General features: G+C 47.8%; 2 protein-coding genes across 5 annotated transcripts in view; one reads left to right on the top strand and one right to left on the bottom strand.

The window, feature by feature from the left end:
* zdhhc1 (zDHHC palmitoyltransferase 1) overlaps positions 1–3,963 on the bottom strand; it is a 63,513-nt gene extending 59,550 nt beyond the window's left edge. For 2 of the 4 annotated variants that reach the window (XM_078210994.1, XM_078210996.1), the window contains exon 1: positions 3,824–3,941. The gene's annotated coding sequence lies outside the window, so the exon portion shown is untranslated. Of the gene's footprint in view, positions 1–3,484 lie in introns of all 4 variants that reach the window. The other 2 variants (XM_078210995.1, XM_078210997.1) reach the window with 2 other exon arrangements.
* Positions 3,964–13,320: 9,357 nt separating this feature from the next.
* The window catches only part of LOC144492683 (11-beta-hydroxysteroid dehydrogenase type 2-like), a 76,978-nt gene continuing 73,074 nt past the window's right edge, over positions 13,321–17,224 (top strand). The window contains exon 1 of the mRNA XM_078210993.1: positions 13,321–13,830. Coding sequence (XP_078067119.1) covers positions 13,548–13,830 — 283 coding nt within the window. The 5' untranslated portion in view covers positions 13,321–13,547. The remainder of the gene's footprint in view (positions 13,831–17,224) is intronic.

The raw sequence follows: 17,224 nt of genomic DNA, 5'->3' as shown, positions 1-17,224 counted from the left end.
CTTGCACAGACGCAAGAATGTCAAATTTCAAAGGGAGCTTGTACTGCATTAGAAAAGGTGTGTGAATGGTTGGCTCCGGTTGTTGAGATTATATCTGGAGTAGTGTGTACAGTTTTGGTCCCCTTATTTGAGGAAGGATGTAGTGGCATTAAAGGTTGTTCAGAGGAGGTTCATTAGATTGATTCCAGAGAGATGAGTTGTTGTATGAAGAGAGATTGAGCAGTTTAGACCAATTCTCTCTCGAGTTTAAAACAATGAGAGATCGGATTGAGATATAAAAGATATTGACATAATGAAGAAAGTAGATGTAGAGCTGATGCTTCCTCTTGTGGGGTAATCTAGAACAAGAGGTCATAGTTTTAGGATAAGGGATAGTAGATTTAAAAACAGAGATGAGAAGAAACTACTTTCAAAGGTTTGTGAATCTGTGGAATTCACTACCACATAGCATGGTGGATGCCGAGACATTGGAAAAAATTGAGGAGATAGACAGATTTTGAATTAGTAATGGGTTGAAGGGTTATGGAAAATGGGCAGGAAAATGGAGTTGAGGCCAAGACATGATCAGCCATGGCTGTACTGAATAGCGGAGCAGGCTCAAGAGGCTGAATTGCCGACTCCTGTTCTAGTTCTTATGCACCAGGAATCTATTGCCCCCTATGCTTTTGTTTATTAAACAACATCAGGTTAAAGTCCAACAGATTAATTTGGAATCACGAGCTTTCGTAGTGCTGTTCCTTCATCAAGTGATTGGAGGTTAGTTCACAAACACAGCATATAGAGTCATAGAGGTTTACAGCATGGAAACAGGCCCTTCGGCCCAGCTTGTCCACGCCGTCCTTTTTTAAAAAAACTCCTAAGCTAATCCCAATTGCCCGCATTTGGCCCATATCCCTCCATACCCATTGTACCCATGTAACTATCTAAATGCTTTTTAAAAGACAAAATTGTACCCGCCTCTACTACTACCTCTGGGAGCTTGTTCCAGACACTCACCACCCTCTGTGTGAAAAGATTGTCCCTCTGGACACTTTTGTATCTCTCCCCTCTCACCTTAAATCTATGCCCTCTAGTTTCAGACTCCCCTACCTTTGGGGAAAGATATTGACTATCTACCTTGTCTATGCCCCTCATTATCTTATAGACCTCTATAAGGTCACCCCTCAGCCTACTACGCTCCAGAGAAAAAAGTCCCAGTCTATTCAGCCTCTCCTTATAACTCAATCCATCAAGTCCTGGTAGCATCCTAGTAAATCTTTTCTGCACTCTTTCTAGTTTAATAATATCCTTTCTATAATAGGGTGACCAGAATGCTCACAGTATTCCAAGTGTGGCCTTACCAATGTCTTGTACAACTTCAACAAGACGTCCCAACTCCTGTATTCAATGTTCTGACCGATGAAACCAAGCATGCCGAATGCCTTCTTCACCATTCTGTCCACCTGTGACTCCACTTTCAAGGAGCTATGAACATGTACCCCTCGGTATCTTTGTTCTGTAGCTCTCCCCAACACCCTACCATTAACTGAGTAAGTTCTGCCCTGGTTCAATCTACCAAAATGCATCACCTCGCATTTGTCTAAATTAAACTCCATCTGCCATTCATCAGCCCACTGGCCCAATTGATCAAGATCCCGTTGCAATTGGAGATAACTTTCTTCACTGTCCACTATACCACCAATCTTGGTGTCATCTGCAAACTTACTAACCATGCCCCCTATATTCTCATCCAAATCATTAATATAAATGACAAATAACGGAAGGCACAGCACTGATCCCTGAGGCACACCACTGGTCACAGGCCTCCAGTTTGAAAAACAACTCTCTACAACCACCCTCTGGTTTCTGTCAAGAAGCCAATTTTGTATCCATTTAGATACCTCACCCTAGATCCCGTGAGATTTAACTTTATGCAACAACCTACCATGCGGTACCTTGTCAAAGGCCTTGCTAAAGTCCATGTAGACAACATCAACTGCACTGCCCTCATCTACCTTCTTGGTTACCCATATATAGGCAAAGACACAATTACAAGATAATTACGGATTGGAATGTGAAGAATGGTTCAAATGCGAGTCCTTACAGGTAATCAAGTCTTTACAGGTACAAACAGTGGGTAATCACAGGTTAAAGAGGTGTGAATTATTTCAAGCCAGGACAGTTAGTAGGATTTTGCAAACCCAGGCAGTATGGTGGGGGTTACAAGTAGTGTGACAAGATCTCGGTTCAACCTCAGTTTGTAAAATCCTACTACTGCCTGGGTTTGCAAAATCCTACTAACTGTCAATGCAGTTGTGTGGCAATCTTTAAATAAGGCAACATATTCTTGATAAATTTGAAAAATAAAATTGACCCATTTTCTCAGCTAAAGGGAATTAGAATGTTTGATCTCTTACTGGATACAGCGATAAACTCCCTCCTGTAAGCAAAGTGAAATGATCTGGATTTTAAAAAATTTAGGAAGATCTGGGTGTCACTGCAGAAACCAACATTTGTTGGCTGTCACTAATTTCCCTTGAGGATGTGCTGATGAGTTTCCTTCTTGATTGCAGCTGAGTGATTATTTTAGAGGGTACTTATGAGTTAATCACATTTGAATGGATCTAAAATTAAATATAAACAAGAATGGAAGATTCCCTTCCCTAATTCCCAAATGATTGATCAGCTTGATGTTACATTATGTTGTAATAGATACTTTTCCAGGAAGTTTTATTGATAAAGCCATGGTACAAACTCATAAGTAGAGTCAGAGGTTTACAGCATGGAAACAGGCCCTTCGGCCCAACTTGTCCATGCCACACTTTTTTTTTAAAACCTCGAAGCTAGTATATTTACACTACAACTGTATCATCGATATAAGTGCTAAAATATTTCAACTCTACATATGGGCAAGTTATCTCAGAAAATTTAACACATGGTGTAAATCCAAGCCGACAATCTAAACCAACTCCAGAGCAAACAGGAGGAAAGTGTCAAACTCTGGAATCAAGTCGAGCCCTGATTCCATGCTTAAACTATAAATTTAATCTCAACACAAGTGGAAGTATGCCATAGTTGTAACATTAATACAGTCTTGAGAGATCTCAGCTAACATTAGTGAGTTACTACTCGTGCACCTCATACAAATCTTTATCATCCATACCATCAGTCACCAAGGAATCAAATTTAAAATCCTCCCTCCCACAACCCTGAGCCCTTCAGTCTCTTTCTAACTCTCTCTTCCCCTTCCAAATCTTCCACTTCTTCGGCAAGCTTTTGATCACCTCTCCCAAGAGCATCCTGCATTGGGTCAGCAACCATTTTTGTGATAACACTTCTATGAAGTAGACGCTCTTACGACTCTACATAGAAGCAAGTTGTTTAATACCCAACAGCGGGTATGTCGCAGCACACTCTCCATTCTGTTCTTAACACAAGTCACACTTCATCACACGAAGCATTACACGGCACGCGAGCTATTTAAATTCACACTGACGGTTGGCACCTGATTTGATGGTGTGGCACTGCTGCCTCTGCCTTCCTTTGCCGTGGCTCCGGCCTAGCTCTGGCTCGGAGCTCCTTCAGGCAGAAGCCGCTCCATCTGATCGCCGTAAACACGGCGGGGCGAGAACCGTGAAAGCTGGTCTCCGCTAACAAGCTACCGGCCCAGGGAGGGATGTGGGGGCTTCCCTTGCAGCGGGGTTTAAAAAGCTGCCAATCCCTTCAGACTACCGCCCGGTCACGGGCCTGGGTTTAACGGGTGCTCGCAGCTCACTTACTGCTCCGCCGCCGCCCGCTCCACAAGGCGGATTATCAGTCGCAAAGCGCCCATGGGCACAAGTACCTTTCAGCCGGGGTGAGGGCCTCTCGGCGCGCCGTTGCCCATGGTTACCGCCGCATTCTCCGCTCCGGATCACAATGCTCCCTCTGTCAGCAAACAATGGAATGCGCCGCGCCGCGCCTGCGCCTCTCCACATTCACTGTGGATGGAGGGAGAGAGAAGCAGGAGGTAACAGTTTGCGCCACTTACTCATTCCCACCTACGACACTATATCCTGCACCCTGTCCTTTCCTTCTTTTAAATCCCTCCAGTGCAGAAGGAGGCCTTCTGCTCCATCGACCCTGCACCGACAACAATCCCATCCAGACCCCATCCCTCTAACTCCATACCTACTTACCCTGCTAATCCCCCTGACCCAATTTACCATGGCCGATCAACCTAACCTGCACATCTTTTGGACTGGGTGGAAACCAGAGCACCCCGGAGTTAACCCATGCAGACACAGGGAGAATGTGCAAACTCCACACAGTCACCCAAAATCGGAATCGAATCCGGGTCCCTGGCGCTGTGAGGCCATGACGTGGAGATGCCGGCGTTGGACTGGGGTAAGCACAGTAAGAAGTCTCACAACACCTGGGGTATCCAAGAAGGTAGATGAGGGCAGTGCAGTTGATGTTGTCTACATGGACTTTAGCAAGGCATAAAGTTAAATCTCACGGGATCCAGGGTGAGGTATCTAAATGGATACAAAAAGCCAGAGGGTGGTTGTAGAGAGTTGTTTTTCAAACTGGAGGCCTTTGACCAGCGGTGTGCCTCAGGGATCAGGGCTGGGTCCACTGTTATTTGTCATTTATATTAATGATTTGGATGAGAATATAGAAGGCATGGTTAGTAAGTTTGCAGATGACACCAAGATTGGTGGCATAGTAGACAGTGAAGAAAGTTATCTCCAATTGCAACGGGATCTTGATCAATTGAGCCAGTGGGCTGACAAATGGCAGATGGAGTTTAATTTAGACAAATGCGAGGTGATGCATTTTGGTAGATTGAACCAGGGCAGGACTTACTCAGTTAATGGTAGAGTGTTGGGGAGAGTTACAGAACAAAGAGATCTAGGGGTACATGTTCATAGCTCCTTGAAAGTGGAGTCACAAGTGGACAGAGTGGTGAAGAAGGCATTCGGCATGCTTGGTGTCATCGGTCAGTACATTGAATACAGGAAATGGGACGTCTTGTTGAAGTTGTACAAGACATTGGTAAGGCCACACTTGGAATACTGTGAGCAATTCTGGTCACCCTATTATAGAAATGATATTATTAAACTAGAAAGAGTGCAGAAAAGATTTACTAGGATGCTACCAGGACTTGATGGATTGAGTTATAAGGAGAGGCTGAATAGACTGGGACTTTTCTCTCTGGAGCGTAGGAGGCTGAAGGGTGACTTTATAGAGGTCTATAAAATAATGAGGTGCATAGACAAGGTAGATAGTCAATATATTTTCCCAAAGGTAGGGGAGTCTAAAACTAGAGGGCATAGGTTTAAGGTGAGAGGGGAGAGATACAAAAGTGTCCAGAGGGGCAATTTTTTCACACAGAGGGTGGTGAGTGTCTGGAACAAGCTGCCAGAGGTAGTAGTAGAGGCGGGTCCAATTTTATCTTTTAAAAAGCATTTAGATAGTTACATGGGTATAGAGGGATATGGGCCAAATGCGGGCAATTGGGATTAGCTTAGGGGTTTTAAAAAAAAGGGCGGCATGGACAAGTTGGGCCGAAGGGCATGTTTCCATGCTGTAAACCGCTATGACTAAGACAGAAGCAAAGTATGAACTTAGTTCTTCAGCCATTTCTTTGTTCCCTGTTATGAATTCTCCCATTTCTGACCTATACTTGTTTTTGTCGATATTTCTTTACATACCTATAGAAACTTTTAGACTTTCAGTTTTTATGTTTCCCGCTAGCTTACTTTCATACTCTATTTTCCCCTCCTTAATCAGTCCCTTGGTCCTCCTTTGATGAACTTTCAACTGCTCTCAAACCTGAAATCTATTGCTTTTTTTGCCAATTTGTAGGTTTCGTCTTTGAATCCAAACTATCTCTAATTCGCCTTGTAAGCCATGGTTTGGCCACCGTTCCCTTACCACTCTTGCACCAAACAGGAATAAACAACTTCTGGAATTCACCTATTCATTCCTTAAATGCCTGCCATTGCCTGTCCACTGTCCTTCCTTTCAGTAATGTTTCCCTGTCCATCATAGTCAATTCACGTCTCATACCATCAGTTACCTTTTTTAGATTCGGGACCCTGGTCTCAGAATCAACTACCTCACTATCCAACTTGATAAAGAATTCTATTATATTTTCACAGTAACTTCATTGCAGGGTTAATGTAAGCCTACTTATGACACTAATAAATAAACTTTAAACATATTATGGTCACTCATCCCCAAGGGTTCTCTCACAACTAGATTGTCAACTAATCCTTTCTAATTGCACAATACCCAGTCCAAGATGGCCCATTCCCTTGTGGGTTCATCAATGTATTGATCCAGAAAACCATCCCGCATATACTCCAGAAATTCCTCCTCTATTGTGATTAATTTGACTCTCCCAATCTATATGTAGATTAAAGTCACCCATAATCACAGATGATCCTTTAGCACATGCATCTCTGGCTTCCTGTCTAATGCTACTCCCAACATAACCACAATGGTTTGGTGGTCTGTATACCACCCCATAAATGTTTTTTATCCCTTGGCGTTTCTTAATTCAACCCATACAGATTCCATATCGTCTGTGCTAATATCTTTCCTCAATATCGTATCAATATCTTCTTTCATCAACAAAGCAACTCCACCACCTTTTCCTTTCCGTTTGTCCTTCCTAAACACTGAATAGCTTTCAATGTTTAGTTCCCGTCCTTGGTCACTTTGGAGTCATGTCTCCCTAATGCCAACTATATCATACCCCATTACTGGTATGTGCGTAACTAATTCGTCCATTTTATTTGGATCGCATCAAAAATGATAGAATTCTAACAGGATTAGGCAGGGTCGATTCAGAAAGTATGTTTTCAATGGTGGAGGAGTCCAGAACTAGGGGGTCATAGTTTGAGGATAAGGGATAAAGATTTTAGGACTGAGGTGAGGAGAAATTTCTTCATCCAGAGAGTGGTGAATTATCACTAACACACAAAGTAGTTGAGACCAACATGTTGCATGATTTCAAGAAGGAATTAGATATAGCTCCTTGGGCTAAAAGGATAACGGTATATGGGGGAAGCGAGGATCAGGATATTGAATTTGATGATCAGCCATGATTATAATGAATGGATGGAGCAGGCTCGAAGGGCCAAATGGCCTACTCCTGCTTCTATTTTCTATGTATGTTTCTATGTAACATCCTGCTCTAGAAAACATCCCTAACACACTCCAGAAACTCATCCGACACAGCATTAATGCTCACTAGGTTTGGGTTTGCCCAGTCTATATACACATTGAAGTCACCCATGATTACTGTATTGCGCATGCTACATGCCAATCTCCTGATTAATACCATGTTTCACACTATCACTAGTGTCTTGAAGGAAGATGGATAGGTTGTGAGGATTGGGAAGGGAATTATAGAGCTTGGGATCTGAACAACTGAAGGCATTGACACTAACGGTGGGGTGAATGAAGCTGAAGATACACAAAGACCAGACTAGGAGAATGCAGAGCTCTCAGGGTTGTACAACTGGAGGTGGTTACAGAGATAGGGAAGGGCAAGGCCACTGAGGAATTTGAATTTAAGTGTGAAAATTTTAATTTTGTGATTGTGGGATAGGAACTGTGTATGTCAACAAGAGGTAATCAATGAACAAGACTTGGTCGTTAGAATACAGGTAGAGTTTTGGATGAGTTGAAGTTTGCACATAGTGTAGAATGGCAGGTTAGCTAACAGGGCATTGGCACAGTTGAGCTTGGAGTTTACAAAGATGGCAGGTAATAGTTGCATTCAAATTTTGTTCTTCATGTACTGCAACAGTACATTAATAACCTACTAGCCAATGTGCTGAGGTTGGCAAACTCAGTTGATTGGATGGCTGGTTTGATGCAGCGACATGCCAACAGTGCAGATTCAATTCCCGAACCGGCTGAGGGATTATTCATGAAGATGCTGCCTTCTCACCTTGCTCCTCACTTGAGGTGTGGTGATCCTCAGGTTAAATCAGCCTATGGTCATCTGGGACTATGGCAACTTTACCTTTAATGTGCTTACAATACATTTCTGATTATATTCCCTTTCCCTCAATTAAATGCTGCTTACATAGAAAAAAAAAAGTCATATTCTTCAATTTAAACCTATTTTGTCGTATGGTTCCCAAATGATTGTTATATCCAGATATAGGTGATCCAATAACCAATGGATCAGTTCAAAGCTCTACAGTGCTGCTTGCTACAGCCAGTTATGAATGTACAATTAAACAAATAATGGAAGGAAAAGGCTTCAAGAACAACCTATCTTCAATGCCAATGGAGTCATTGGGCGGAATTTTACCAGTTTGCTCTGCTCATCGATGGGCAGAGCGAGCCGATCAAATCACACGAGAGCCAAGAAATCAGGACCACACCCGATTTCTCAGCTCTTGTGATTTTATGAGAGCCAGATTTCTGGCAAGAGGCTGAATAATTTATTTAATATATTATAATGATGATTTGCATGTATTTAGTGAACCTGGCGCTCAATCGTCTGGGTTCACTTGCCTTTATGACCTCGTTGGGAGAGGTTCTCTCCAGCGAGGAAAGAACGGGGAAGAATCATGTTGGCCTCACTTGTGGAACCGGAGGCCATTGAGGCCCTTCCGGAGAGGCCGAGGGCAAGGGAGGGTGCCCCTTGAGCAGTGCCTTGGCAGTGCAACCCTGGCACCTTGGTACTGCCCACTAGGCAGTGCCAAGGGGCAGGCCTATAGGGGGTGGAGCCTATGGGGTAGAGCATGAAGGGGTGGCCTGATTGGTGGGGGAGGGGGGCCTGCAGTGCACTCTAGAATGGGATCAGATTGGCAGAGGGACGGGACGGGACGGGTGGGGGAGGTGGGCTGCTGCGCATTCTGCAACGGGATTGGATGGGGGGGAAGAAGGGTGGCTTGCTGCCACTCTGCAGTTACGATCAGATTGGGGGAGCGGTGGCCTGATTGGTCTGGGCATCGGGGGGAGGTGAGGGGGGAGGTGTGGGCTAGATGCCCATGCATTGTGGGGCTCGCGATCAGCCATGGATCCCCATGATTGCGGGGTGGGAGGCTGTATTGAGGCTGCCTGCTGGAGCAGGGGCCTGACAGCTCTCTCTCTGTCAGAATGCTGCAGTTGCTATTGAGCAAGTGCAGAATCAGAGATCTGCACATGTGCATCAGCTCCCTCTAGAGGCAGGCTGGTGAATTAAGCCAAGTAAGAAGTTTTACAACACCAGGTTAAAGAAGATCGCGCATATCGACACCTTTAACCTGGTGTTGTTAAACTTCTTACTGTGTTTACCCCAGTCCAACGCCGGCATCTCCACATCAGAATTAAGCCAAGCCCACTGCCTGCAGCAGCTAGAAACAGTCATCACAATTTTTTCAATGACTAAGTGCATTCGATTGGGTATGAAACCTTGGCCAAAGCTGGAACAGGAACTCTCCCATTTTCACATTAGCTGGACACTTAGAATAAATCTCATAAAATTCCGTCCATTATGTGTGTGCAAAAGACGAGGCTGAAGTGTTTGAAACAATCTTCAGGCAGAAGTGCCAAGTGAATGACCCATCTTGGCCTGTTGCAAAGGTTCACACCATTACATACCAATCTTCAGCCAATTTGATTCATTTTTCATGATATCAAGAAACAGCCGAGCATACTGAATACAGCCGAGGCTATGGGCCCGACAACATCCCAGCTGTTGTGTTAAAGACTTATGCTTCAGATTAGCAAAGCCTCCAGCCAGGCTATTCTAAAATAGCTGCAACATTTGCATCTTCTTCTCAGTGGAAAATTGCCAAGTATGCCCTGTTCACAAAAAAAGACAAATCCAATACAGTCAATTAGCACCTCATCAGCATTGGCATTGCTAACTAGGCCAGCATTTTTATTACCCATCTATAATTGCCCTTGAGAAGGTGGTGGTGAGCTGCCTTCTTGAACGCTGCAGTCCATGTGGGGTAGGTACATCCACAGTGCTGCTAATGAGGGAGTTTCAGGATTTTGACCCAGTGACAGTGAAGTAATGGTGATAGGTGGCAAGGTGGCATAGTGGTTAGCACTGCTGCCTCACAGCACCAGGGACCCAAGTTCAATTCCGGCCTCGGGTCACTGTCTGTGTGGAGTTTACACATTCTCCCCGTGTCTGCATGGGCTTCCTTCAGGTGCTCCAGTTTCCTCCCACAGTCCAAAGATGTGCAGGTTAGGTGGATTGGCCATGCTAAATTGCCCCTTAGTGTAGGCTTGGCGGGCCGAAGGGCCTGTTCCCTGTGCTGTAATTTTCTTTGTTCTTTGAAATATCCCAAGGAGCTGCACAGGAGTATTATAAAACGAAGTATGGCACCAAAACCACGTAAAGAAATATTAGGTCAGATGACCAAAAGCTTTGTCAAAGAGATAGGTTGTAAGGAGTGTGTTAGAAGAGGAAAGTGAGGTAGAGAGGTGAAGGAGTGGGTATTCCAGAGCGCAGGGCCTAAGCAACTGTAGGCAGAGCCACCAATGCTTGAGCAATTAAAATTGGGGATGATTAGAGGAGCACAATATCTCAGCAGCTTTTCAGGAGATTACAGAGATATGGAGGGACAAGGACATAAAGTATCTGAAGATTGAGAGTGAGAATTTAAAAATCATAATATTACTTGACTGGGAGCCAAAGTAGTCCAGTGAGCACAGGACGATTTAGTAGCAGGACTTGGTGCGTGTTAACAGAGTTTTAGATGACCTGAAGTTTATGGAGCGTAGAATGTGAAAGACCAACCAGGAATGCTTTGGAATAGCCGAGTCTGGAAGTAGCAAAGAAGTGAATGAAGGTTTTAGCAGCAGGTGAGCTGAGACAGGGATGTCTGGGTCATGTGACAGAGGTGGAAATCCAGGATTTCCGTCAGGACAACGCTACTTCAGAGCTCGTTGCAGTCTTGGTCCAAACACATTTAAGAGCAGAATCCCAGAACTGTGGTGAGAGTGACTGCCATTGACATCAAGGCTGCATTTGATAGAGTATGGCATCAAAGAGCTCGTGTAAAATTTAAATCAATGGGAATCAGAGGAAAACTCTGAACAAGTTGGAGTCGTATCTGGCACAAAGAAGATGGTTGCCGTTGTTGAAGTCAAATCATCTCAGACTTAGGTATTCAGTGCATGTGTTCCTCAGAGTAGTTTCCTTGACCAAACCATCTTCATCTGTTTCATCAATGATCTGCTCTCCATCATAATGTCAGAAATGGGGATGTTTACAGTGTTTAGCACCATTTGCAATTCTTCAGATAAAGGAGCTCATATGCAGCATGCCCTGGATTTGGCTGGCAAGTGGCAAGTAACATTTGTGCCACATAAGTGCCAGATAATGACCTTCTCCAACAAAAGAGAGTTTAACCATTTCTCCTTTATATTCAATGGGATTACCATCATCTAATTCCGTCCTGAAGGAGGAAAAATATACAGATGGGTACACATAAGATGATGGCCTGGCACACAAACAGTCACCTGCGAAAGAGACATTAAACAGACACTGACTTTCAGTACAAACAGCCACCTGAGATTAAAACATAAAGGACAGACAGCTATCCAAAGTTAAACATGCAGGAATCAAATCTTATAGGAAGCCAGCCAGGGCTTAAAGATAAGGACAATAGGGATAGATAATGAGATTAACTATAGGGGGGATCGGGAATACATAACTGCAGGAAAACCAATTACTGTCAACTACTATATGAATAGACCGAAACTAAAGTCATTGATATCACTGACGTAGGAAATGTATCCATTCATAGAACAATGCGATGTTAACATGCTTATGTCTGTATCTGTCTGTATTTGTCCATAACGATGCGTTGATGTGTTTAACGATCGATCACCTACTTGATTACAATGATGTGATAATGGCTAGATGTCCGGTCCATCTATTGTGTAAAGGGTATAAAGATGGACCGCTCCTATTGTCTCATTGAGAGAAGGTTTGCTGCTTGTTAGTGCCTTTTCTCCACGAAGCTTCGTTAAATAAAACTGTATTGTTGAAACCTTCAAGTCTGACTCACAAGTGGCATTTTTCCCACAACACTCCCCATCAACATCGTTGAGTATGAACATTTCCAGAAACGTAATTGGGCCAGCCGTACAAATACCGTGGTTATAAGAGCAGGTCAGAGGCTGGGAATTCTGCAGCGCGTAACTCACCTCCTGCCCCTCCAAAGCTTCAACACAAGGCAGTTCAAGAAACTCAACATAGAATCATAGGATCCCTACGGTGCAGAAGGCCATTTAGCCCATCGAGCCTGCACCGACAACAATCCCACCCAAGCCCTACCCCGTAATCCCATGTATTTACCCTGCTAATCCCCCTGACACTAAGGGCAATTTAACATCATCCATGTTTAGAACTCCATCTGCCACATTAAACACTCAGTACCTTACAACTAGAGCATCTTGACTGCAATGTGTATCATCTATAAGACTGCTAAGGATCCTTCGACAGTAACTTTCAAACCTGTGGCTTCTACCACCTAGAAGAACAATGGCAGTAGATGCATGGGACTAAAGCTGCCTCCCAAGTTTCCCTCCAAGTCTCACACCCATATTGTCACTCCTCCACTGATGATGGATTAAAATCTTGGAACTCCCACCCAACAGCGTGCACCACAAAAACTACAGTAGTTCAAGGAAGTGGCTCACCATTACCTTCTCAGGGGCAATTGGGGATGGACAATAAATGATGTCCCTTAGGTACTCACATCCCGTGAATGTATGAAAATGATAGGATTGTGCAATAGAGATTTAGATGTGCTGAAATTTACACAGTATGGAGAATGAAAGATTGGCTGCAATGTCTGATCAACACCCATTGCGATGGCAAACTATCCTCCTTCCTGATTGGATGGCAAGGTTCCCAAGACTCTTCCTGCCTCCCCGCCTGACCATCAGTCTGGCTGTCCATTGGTCAGCTGGCACACGGGAGCTTAAGACTATCCTTCTCAACGTTCCCTGGAAATTCGAGATCTAAGTTTCCACAGTTCAAGAGCAGACCAGGGGTCCTCAGATTCTATTGTTTCTGGACTTCAGCCTTTATAAATGTACATAAAAACAGAAGAGGAAACAAGAGTTAACGTGTGGAGTCCCTATGACATTTTTACAGCTCTCTCCACAGATGCTCCCAAACCCCCCCCCGAGTTTACCCAGCATTTTCTGTTTTTATTTCAGATTCCCAGCAACCGCATTTTGCTTTTATTTATAACTGGGCGCCTTAATTGATGGTGACACAGGTCAAACACATTTTTTGTTATGTGATCAAAGTAATTCAGGAAGGGTTGCAACCCTCCGGAACTGTCGAAACAATTATGTTTGTCCTGACTTTGAGCGGTAGTACTCAGTGACCAGAGCAGTATGAGCGACGGCACAAATGTGCGCTTATGAATAACAACATTTCTTATGCCTGGCACATTGTTATCACTGCTGGTGATCGCTGCGCTCTATTACGGTCACATGGATAGAGGATGGGTGTTTACTCTTGTTGAGCTTTTTGCACTTTGGCTGATTTCGATCTGAATACACGGCAGAGGCTGCAGGAAAAGCAACTTTCGGGTGGAATGGAGAACAGCAGTAGCTCAGCTCTGGGCCTGTATGGGCTCATCACCGCGGTGTTCGGGGCGGCAGTGACCATCCACTTTCAGAGATGTGAAGCGCGTTTGAACCTAAACCCTTCCACCAGCCTGTCTTTGCTGCTGCTCTTTGCAGGAGGGTCCCTGTTTCACATCTGCTTGCCGCAGTTCCTGGGACTTGTACTTTTCGCCCTCTGCTGCTGCCTGGTTTATCGAACGATTTGCTCCAATGGAATACTCTCTCCGGAAGGGAAAGCTGTTCTAATCACCGGTAAGCATAATCGAGTTGTTCACAGTCACAGCAATAAAAAAAAACTTGCAGAGCGAAGGTGGGAGTGGGTAAATAATAAATAATAATAAACTATAGCTTGCATAAAGTATAGAGTAGGGATTCTATAATTTAGAGGTTTACAGCATGGAAACAGGCCCTTCAGCCCAACTTGTCCGTGCCGCCCTTTTTTTAACCTCTAAACTAATCCCAATTGCTCGCATTTGGCCCATATCCCTCTTTACCCATTGTACCCATGTAACTATCTAAATGCTTTTTAAAAGACAAAATTATACCCGCCTCTACTACTACCTCTGGCAGCTTGTTCCAGACACTCACCACCCTCTGTGTGAAAAAATTGCCCCTCTGGACACTTTTGTATCTCTCCCCTCTCACCTTAAACCTATGCCCTCCAGTTTTAGACTCCCCTACCTTTGGGAAAAGATATTGACTATCTAGCTGATCTGTGCCCCTCATTATTTTATAGACCACTATAAGATCACCCCTCAGCCTCCTATCTCCAGAGAAAAAAGTCCCAGTCTATTCAGCCTCTCCTTATAACTCAATCTATCAAGTCCCGGTAGCATCCTAGTAAATCTTTTCTGCGCTCTTTCTAGTTTAATAATATCCTTTCTATAATAGGGTGACCAGAATTGCACACAGATTCCAAGTGTGGCCTTACCAATGTCTTGTACAACTTCAACAAGACGTCCCAACTCCTGTATTCAATGTTCTGACCAATGCCTTCTTCACCACTCTGTCCACCTGTGACTCCTCTTTCAAGGAGCTATGAACATGTACCCCTAGATCTCTTTGTTCTGCAACTCTCCCCAATGCCCTACCATTAACTGAGTAAGTCCTGCCCTGGTTCAATCTACCAAAATGCATCACCTCACATTTGTCTAAATTAAACTCCCATCTGACATTCGTCAGCCCTCGAGCCCAATTGATCACGATTGGAGATAACTTTCTTCACTGTCCACTATGCCACTGTGAAAGAGAGAGTGGGGGGCGGGGGGAAATGAGAGAGAGAGGGGGGGGCGGGGGGAAATGAGAGAGAGAGGGGGGGGGCGGGGGGAAATGAGAGAGAGAGGGGGGGGGGGGGGGGGGGGGGCGGGGGGAAATGAGAGAGAGGGGGGGGGCGGGGGGAAATGAGAGAGAGGGGGGGGCGGGGGGAAATGAGAGAGAGAGGGGGGGCGGGGGGAAATGAGAGAGAGAGGGGGGGCGGGGGGAAATGAGAGAGAGGGGGGGGCGGGGGGAAATGAGAGAGAGGGGGGGCGGGGGGAAATGAGAGAGAGCGGGGGGCGGGGGGAAATGAGAGAGAGCGGGGGGCGGGGGGAAATGAGAGAGAGCGGGGGGCGGGGGGAAATGAGAGGGGGGGGGCGGGGGGAAATGAGAGAGAGGGGGGGCGGGGGGAAATGAGAGAGAGGGGGGGCGGGGGGAAATGAGAGAGGGGGGGGGCGGGGGGAAATGAGAGAGGGGGGGCGGGGGGAAATGAGAGAGGGGGGGCGGGGGGAAATGAGAGAGGGGGGCGGGGGGAAATGAGAGAGGGGGGGCGGGGGGAAATGAGAGAGAGAGGGGGGGGCGGGGGGAAATGAGAGAGAGGGGGGGCGGGGGGAAATGAGAGAGGGGGGGCGGGGGGAAATGAGAGAGAGAGGGGGGGCGGGGGGAAATGAGAGAGAGGGGGGGCGGGGGAAATGAGAGAGAGGGGGGGGCGGGGGGAAATGAGAGAGAGGGGGGGCGGGGGGAAATGAGAGAGAGCGGGGGGCGGGGGGAAATGAGAGAGAGCGGGGGGCGGGGGGAAATGAGAGAGCGGGGGGCGGGGGGAAATGAGAGAGGGGGGGGCGGGGGGAAATGAGAGAGAGGGGGGCGGGGGAAATGAGAGAGAGGGGGGGCGGGGGGAAATGAGAGAGAGGGGGGTGCGGGGGAAATGAGAGAGGGGGGGCGGGGGGAAATGAGAGAGGGGGGGGCGGGGGGAAATGAGAGAGGGGGGGGCGGGGGGAAATGAGAGAGGGGGGCGGGGGGAAATGAGAGAGGGGGGCGGGGGGAAATGAGAGAGGGGGGGCGGGGGGAAATGAGAGAGGGGGGGCGGGGGGAAATGAGAGAGAGAGGGGGGGCGGGGGGAAATGAGAGAGGGGGGGCGGGGGGAAATGAGAGAGAGAGGGGGGGCGGGGGGAAATGAGAGAGAGAGGGGGGGCGGGGGGAAATGAGAGAGAGAGGGGGGGCAGGGGGAAATGAGAGAGAGAGGGGGGGCGGGGGAAATGAGAGAGAGAGGGGGGCGGGGGGAAATGAGAGAGGGGGGGCGGGGGGAAATGAGAGGGGGGGGGGCGGGGGGAAATGAGAGAGGGGGGGCGGGGGGAAATGAGAGAGAGGGGGGGCGGGGGGAAATGAGAGAGGGGGGGACGGGGGGAAATGAGAGAGAGAGGGGGGGCGGGGGGAAATGAGAGAGAGAGGGGGGGCGGGGGGAAATGAGAGAGAGAGGGGGGGCGGGGGGAAATGAGAGAGAGGGGGGGGCGGGGGGAAATGAGAGGAGGGGGGGGCGGGGGGAAATGAGAGAGAGAGGGGGGGCGGGGGGGAAATGAGAGAGAGAGGGGGGGCGGGGGGAAATGAGAGAGAGAGGGGGGGCGGGGGGAAATGAGAGAGAGAGGGGGGGCGGGGGGAAATGAGAGAGAGAGGGGGGGCGGGGGGAAATGAGAGAGAGAGGGGGGGCGGGGGGAAATGAGAGAGAGAGGGGGGGCGGGGGGAAATGAGAGAGAGAGGGGGGGCGGGGGGAAATGAGAGAGGGGGGGGCGGGGGGAATGAGAGAGAGAGGGGGGGCGGGGGGAAATGAGAGAGAGAGGGGGGGCGGGGGGAAATGAGAGAGAGAGGGGGGGCGGGGGGAAATGAGAGAGAGAGGGGGGGCGGGGGGAAATGAGAGAGAGAGGGGGGCGGGGGGAAATGAGAGAGGGGGGGGGGGGGCGGGGGGGAGAGAGAGAGGGGGGGCGGGGGAGAGAGAGAGGGAGGGGGGGGAGAGAGAGAGGGAGGGGGGGGAGAGAGAGAGGGAGGGGGGGGAGAGAGAGAGGGAGGGGGGGAGAGAGAGAGGGAGGGGGGGGGAGAGAGAGAGGGAGGGGGGGAGAGAGAGAGGGAGGGGGGGAGAGAGAGAGGGAGGGGGGGGGGAGAGAGAGGGAGGGGGGGGAGAGAGAGGGAGGGGGGGGAGAGAGAGGGAGGGGGGAGAGAGAGAGGGAGGGGGGGGAGAGAGAGGGAGGGGGGGGAGAGAGAGGGAGGGGGGGGAGAGAGAGGGAGGGGGGGGGAGAGAGAGGGGGGGGGAGAGAGAGGGAGGGGGGGGGAGAGAGGGAGGGGGGGGAGAGAGGGAGGGAGGGGAGAGAGAGAGAGGGGAGGGGGGGGAGAGGTGGGGAGG

This window comes from Mustelus asterias, chromosome 4, assembly GCF_964213995.1.
Source record: "Mustelus asterias chromosome 4, sMusAst1.hap1.1, whole genome shotgun sequence".
In the NCBI taxonomy this organism is placed as follows: Eukaryota; Metazoa; Chordata; class Chondrichthyes; order Carcharhiniformes; family Triakidae; genus Mustelus; species Mustelus asterias.
The sequence above is the reverse complement of the archived record's forward strand: the minus strand, read 5'-3'. Positions and strand labels throughout refer to the sequence as shown.